Source organism: Anarhichas minor, unplaced genomic scaffold (assembly GCF_050575085.1).
Source record: "Anarhichas minor isolate MPS153535 unplaced genomic scaffold, ASM5057508v1 ptg000041l, whole genome shotgun sequence".
Lineage (NCBI taxonomy): Eukaryota > Metazoa > Chordata > Actinopteri > Perciformes > Anarhichadidae > Anarhichas > Anarhichas minor.
This window is the reverse complement of record NW_027466487.1, coordinates 3373245-3380218: the sequence shown is the minus strand read 5'-3', so window position 1 is coordinate 3380218 and position 6974 is coordinate 3373245. Positions and strand designations below refer to the sequence as shown.

At 40.2% G+C, this 6974-nt stretch overlaps 1 protein-coding gene across 2 annotated transcripts; it reads left to right on the top strand.

The window, feature by feature from the left end:
• The first annotated feature begins 2705 nt into the window (after positions 1–2705).
• On the top strand, positions 2706–4621 carry ino80c (INO80 complex subunit C). 2 transcript variants are annotated; one of them, XM_076109510.1, is made up of 5 exons: positions 2707–3003; positions 3422–3538; positions 3635–3746; positions 3950–4017; positions 4119–4621. In XM_076109510.1, exons 1-5 carry the CDS (start codon positions 2824–2826, stop codon positions 4248–4250), a joined length of 609 nt encoding a protein of 202 aa, XP_075965625.1. In that variant the 5' UTR covers positions 2707–2823; the 3' UTR covers positions 4251–4621. The 2 variants fall into 2 exon arrangements, with proteins under 2 accessions (XP_075965624.1, XP_075965625.1); XM_076109509.1 differs by having other exon boundaries at positions 2706–3003; positions 3422–3746.
• The last annotated feature ends 2353 nt before the right edge of the window (positions 4622–6974 follow it).

Genomic DNA, 6974 nt, shown 5'->3' with positions numbered 1-6974 from the left:
CCTCAGCCTGCAGAGTAATGCTGACAGGCAAGCTTGTTAAGTTTTACCTGAACTTTACTTTATAGATCCCTGGAAGGAAAGGTTTTTCTCACTTCCACTCTTTCACAGCTCAGGTGAAAGGAAGGGTTTTTGGTTGCTTTTATCGCTATATACAAATAAGACTTTCATAACCATTTGGCCGTACACATATAAACCAAACAGTGTCACGAGTAATGTGAAGTGTCGCAAAATGTTTATTGATACAAGAAAGAAGAAAAATAATGTTTTGTTTCTCAATCTTCTCTTTTTTATGAAGTACTGGATAGTACTTTGACTGCTTCAGGCCTCTGTCACTTTCAGATTCAGAAGAAACAATCTAGAAGTTAAGAGTAGAAAATCAATCTTTGGTTAAAACTGCTTATGTGCACGTGAAGAAGGGTAACAGTGTGTGCTAGTATTTAGGGATTATCAGCTAAATAAAGATTTTTCCTGACGACTGGGTATCGTCAGGTCACTGAGTATCAGAAAACACTGTGACCCTTTACAGGAAGGTTAGCAGCTTCATCATTTGGGTCCCTTGCGGATGTAAAAAGAAAGTGTTCATCCATTATGTGATCAATAAGAGTCTGTTTGCACACGTTGCCTCCAGCTGTCTGCATGCAGAGCCTCCCATAAAACACATGGTGGCAGCAGCACTCCACAGACAGAAGTGAGTCAGCTGGGCCAACACGCTACTGTAATAGCAATATTAATATTGGTTCACATTCTTGTTTTCCTATTTTTAAGAAAATTCTGCTTGATTTTTTAATTATTATTCCAAAACACCGAAATGGAGTTCAGAAAGGCGCGTGTGTCGGCGTGTGTGCATGCATCAGGAAATGAAGGAGCACAAGGAAGACCTTGATCTGAGTGCAGAGACAAGTATGTCTTTATTCCTAAGTAAATTAGACTCCAACCATCTGTGAATAAACAGGTGTAATTTAATCTTGTGTTGTGGTAGTCGGGTGCTGGGGGGGAGTATGGTGTACCATGATGGTTCACCATACTTCCTCCTGGCGAACCTCCTCCCTGCCAGGTGAAAACACGCTGCTGGAGGCTCCATGTGAATCGGAGGTGATACGTGGCTGTCTACACCGCAGTATGAGGGGGAATTTGGTCGTTTGCTGGTATTTTCTGTCACTCCAAATTACACAACACAACACAACTTCTACTGATGGCAGTCTGTGCATGTACTGTAGGTACTGTGTGTGTGTGCATGTGGACTGACGACAGTCTGTGTATGTAATGTATGCATGCAATGTTATTTTGTATTTTTTTAACAGCAGACACTACATGTTCCAAGACAAATTTCCTTCGGGACAATAAAGTCTATCTTATCTTATCTTATTCACAGATGTTTCAGTCTAAGGGCTGCACGGTGGCACAGTGGTGAGCACTGTAGCCACATAGAGGGAGGACTGGAGTTTGGTTTGCTCTGGTTCTCTTTCTGGTTCTCTTTGGTTGATGGTTCGATCCTTGGCTGGGACGTGTCATGTGTCGAAGTGTCCCTGAGCAAGACACTGAACCCCTACGGCTCCCCGGGCGTGTGTCATATGGCAGCCCACTGCTCCCTATATACAGGGATGGGTCAAATGCAGAGACAAATTTCCCCCTTACTGGGATAAATATAGTATAATAAAAAAAAATATTCTCTCCTAACATTTTAGTTTAATTGATTGGATAAATATGGATACAAAATAATAATAATAAAAAATTATCTATCATCTATTTAAAATCATTTAGTGCGCTTAACTTGATTTAAGTATAAAACATTGGAAAATATAATTCTTTCATCTTACAATAGCACATTATTTATTGATCATGTAACAACTCCCACAAATAATTGTACACTTATTGAATAACAAACAACATAAACAATGCCAGGTTCAGGTGATATAAACTTATAAACAGGTTAAGTCAGTTATTGTAAATAATGCATGTGCTCTGATTTCCTGATTTCATAGCTCATGGTGGTTGAAACATCAAACCACAAGACAAAAATATGGTGAGAATTTTTTAAAGGTTTCAGGTATGGTTTTTCACTAATGAAAATAAACTTGTTGAATCCACATGCTCCAACACTTTTCATACAAAATACCCATGAGATATCAACACTTTTGGAAACATATCAACATGTCTTTTTGGAAAAGAAGCCGTGCTATTTGAGGCACCAAACTGTGAAAACCTTGAACAATTGCAGCATTTGTGTTTGAGTGAAAAATACAAGGATACCAAACAAATACTGCACAAGGACAAATAAAAACAGTGAATATACTTTTTGAAAGTGAAGTCTTGAGGCTGACACTGAAAAAACTGCAGGAGTGTTCTCCATTTCCTTCTGCTCTGTTAAACGAACAAATATCAGTGCAAATTATTATTATTTTCTTTAGATCTTTGGCCTTGTTTTTGCTGAGGCTTCCCTTTTAATAGCCTTTATTTTGCTTGTATTATATTTTCAGAATATATGGTCTCATAATATGATAAACAAATGTATTATCTAATCTATTAACAAATATAAATATTTAAATTAAAATTATTTTTTTTGTTTTGCTGCATTCACATTCAACTACATACACTAAAAGTGTTTTTTGTAGGAACATATTTTAAATTAATAAATAGTCATATTTATAGACAATTTCACTATATGGTTATTTTATTTGGTTAGTTCCAAATTTACCGGAAGTGACATCTTTCCATATCCGGTTGAGGCGATGTTTACAGTGCCGACGTCGAGCGGCTAATGCTAAGTGTCGAGAGAGAGATCTGCATTCACTTGGTGTATTACAACCACGTTGCTCACCACAAATGGCATCTCAGATCCCCATAACCGTCAGGGCTCCGCCGGCAGCCGCCAGCTCTGCCGCTGTCCGGGGGAAGAAACGTCCCGCTAGTCCGGCGGTTTGTGCCGCTCAGCAGGTCACCGGGAGCTGCAGCAGCAAGAAGAAGAAGGTCCAGCTGACAGCTGCACCAGCCGCACAGGCTCAGGTACTGGACAGTGATGGTGTCGGTTACTCTGTTTCTGTTAGCACGGTGGAGCTCATCACACTGTAATGGAGCCCAATTACTGAATATTACTCTGAATAACGTTATTAATGTCAACATGTACACAGTGATTCAGATCTAAAGGCAGCCAAACAGCACTAATAGACTATATCACAAGTACACCGTGTACAAGGCTGCAGTATGTCAAACTATCTGTTATTTACAAACGTACTGTGTAGTACAAGTATCGGTCTCATAACAGCTGCATATGTGGACACTTCCATTCAGTTGTATCTCTATGGTTCATGTTACACTGTGTTCAGCCACCTGTAGACTTTAACATTCACACCGTCTGTAAAACAAGCAGCTTACAGTCTAATGTGGTTCCTGTTTGTCTCGTGTTGTCTTTGTGTTTCATCAGATTACAGCAGTGGAGTTGGTGCCTGAGGTGAAGCCAGTGGGAACAGTTGACTGCGGTCCTGCTGCCATCACAGAGTCCACAGCAAAGCCTCCACCCTTCAAAGACCCCACGTTTATGGTGAATGTCTGCTTCCAGTTGGGTTTTAGTTTTATCTGCTTCTGTGGCTTCTCCCTCAAGTTCTTCCCCCGTTTCTTCCTCTCTGAATCTCGGCAGCATTCTGGGATCGGTGGAGCAGCAGCAGGTAAGAAGAACAGGACCTGGAAGAATCTCAAACAGATCCTGGCTTTGGAGCGGACTTTACCCTGGACGCTCAATGATCCCAACTGTGAGTTTTTATTTTTACTATTTCTACCTAATGCATGTTGTACACTTTATCTCAAAGAAATAGGCTGTATTTCTGTATTATAAACCCAAAGCACAATTACATTTTTTACTATTTTAAAGCAAAAGTACATTTCACTATCTCAGTGACTTTATTTTAGGAATGTCTAACCAGGAGTTAATTTTAAGACCTTGCTGTGTTCACAGACTACAGCATTGACGCCCCTCCCTCCTTGAAGCCAGCTAAGAAATACTCCGACATCTCTGGACTCCCTGTGAGTTATCACTTTGCTGAAATCCCTTATTGTACAATAAACAAAATGACTTTTAAGTCTTGGACAAAGCTTCCACTGAACACTCTCTTGTCTTTCCTCAGGCAAACTACACCGACCCTCAGACAAAGCTACGCTTCACCTCCTCTGAGGAGTTCTCCTACATCCGCCTCCTCCCCACAGATGTTGTTACTGGCTACCTTGCACTTCGAAAGGAAATGTGCGTCGTACCCTGACAGCCGAGCGAGACTTGAAACCTGAAACAGGTTCAAACCAGAACTGAACTTGTGTCGGTGTAGGAAGCTGTTGGGCCAGCCAGCAGACTGAGAGCACAGGCTGCATGTGAACGAGTGGACAAGGAGTCATAGTCGTTACTGTGTGACAAAATAAATGTCCAGTTGTTCCTCAATTACTCCATCATTACTAGCGATGATGCAGTAGCCCCCTTGTGGTAGAATATCAGTCTCCAGTGGTGAACATTCAGTCCGGTGTGGTTAAGGAGAAGTCGTAGACAGAAAATGTTTGCATAGCTGTTTGAAGGAGTTTGTACATTTCAGATTTATACTGTTTATAAGGAGCTCATTAAAGCTTTGAATTGTATGTTGAAGTTGATTTCAATGTCTCTTTTTAATCTTTGCTTTCTTATATGTCTTTGCATAAATACACATTTTCTCAGGAGAAAACAGAGACAATTGGTGGCTGAAATTAGTTTCATCTCAATTGTTTTTATATGACAACCTTTAATCACATTAGTTAAACATTGACATAAAACACTCCTCTGTGCCTGAACAGAAACATCAACACCTGCTGCTGGGCTTCACTGTTTCTTGGATCTTCTGTTATATTCAGTAGCCGGCACGTATACAAGCTATGCAAATGTAGCTGGGCCAAGTCTGCCTCTTAACAAGCCAAGAGTCACCAACAGGCCTTATTTCACATGCGTCTAATGTAAATGTAGAATTGGTTCCACATGGTCTAATTCCACAGCTGCATTTGATGTATGATTTGTTCTCCGACTGGTAGCGGGAGGATGTGTCATTAATCACACACAACAGGCATCCAAGATCATTTCCATGGTATATTTTACGCTATTTTTCACAAACGTGATGAATGAGAACCAATGTATTTCTCATGTGAATGATCCTGACTAAAAATAAAAGCTTTCAGCTTTTGAAAATTACAAAACCCCCCCCGAGTAAAAATCAAACCTGCAACGTCTGTGGCCACTGAGCGATGAGTCCTTACCTGTTGAGGTGGGGAGATACACTTGCCGAAGTAAATTATTACTCTTCAGCTTTTGCACTTCTTAATGCTTTATTTACACTGGCCCTGTGCATACAAATCACCCAGTATTTGTTTGCTATAAATCAGCTTTATGTGTTACCAATAAACATTAATACGGTTCCATAAGATCCCATTGTCGACCAAGAGCTATTAAAAACACATAAATGATGCACTGGATGCCATGTTCTAGATATACGAACATATTCATATTTCTCCTGATTCCAGTCTTTACTCATGCCTAAAAGTTACTTCCCCCAGCTCTGGACTTTGTTGAAGCTGATGAAGGCAGTATAGTATATCTATGAGAGGGAGACCAGCATGTCCATTCCTGCTGTGGCATCAAAACCTCAACATCGTGATTAATGAACAGTGCCAGTGCTTTCTGCTACCCAAGCACGCAACCTGATAGTGTGTGTGTGTGTCTCCAAGCATGTGTGCGTGTGTATGTATGTGTGTGTGTATGCTTTTAGATTTTGGGGCATCTTTTTTGTTTGTCCATTCAAGAAAGTAGAAAGTGGTCTGTGGATCAGATTATGATTTAAGGAATACATGTTAATATTAAAAGTCCTCAAGAGTGTGGCGATATCAATCTCTATGCCATGTATGTGTGTCTATGAATATTTACGTCTGCTTAACTGAGTCTATCATCTCCCAATTAACTGGAAATACAGAGTAACATGCAGTATGTGAGCTGTTTTTCACTCATTAGGCAGACGCCAAATCCTGCAGGTACACTTGTATTTTTAGTACTTTGTCACCACCGGGGCGCGCCAGAGCTCTGCTCGGTCTGACATTCAACCTTGCCGAGTGTAATTGTTGTCCCTGTCCCACAGTGAGTCAGTCGGGTCACATGAGTGTCCGTTTCTGAGCAAAGTCTGAGATTTATCCACTTGTACTGTGCCTTCCATGCATCAGCAGGTGAGTGATAAATACCAGCTAGTAAAAGGTTGTCAGAAATCAAGTGCTGAATGACAATATGATTAATACATTATTATAAATACTACTGTTATAGTTTAGCTGACAAAATGACTTCAAAAAAGGGATATATTGTACCCGCAGTAAAACTATAGTAGAAAGATGAGCACACTGATTTAAACAGGCTAAATATGAATCGATACAAATGTTAGTATGGAAACGGAAAAGTACATAAGCAATTTAGTACTACAGTTCAGTCCTATAATAACTATCATAATGAAATTGATTGTGCCGTGCATGAAATCTGAAGGACAATTTTTGCTGCATTTCACAGAATGTGTTTTCAGAGAATGTACACACAGACTGAGCTGAAATCAACACGTTATACTTCTGCATAGATTTTGTTTTCCGACGTATACTTTGCTGAACTTCTGCAGGCGAGTTTCTCCGGGGAGATGCACTCTGTGAACTAATGCCATCTTGGGGCTCATTTAGGTCCTGTCTGCCCTCGGGCTTTTGCCACTGTCCCATCCTTTTGGGATGATGGAAATGACATCTGTGCTGTATAATGCCTACAGACAGTTTAGTTTCTATAGCTTATTTCACATGCAGTTTTTCCAGGACTGCTTTTCTTCTGTGACATTGGACCTATTGACTTTATATACACAGCAACAAAAGCGTCATCATTTGACAAGTCTAACTTCAGAGGTATTTAAGTCAGGAGAGACAAGTAAATGAAGAAAAGATATTTTTTTATGATA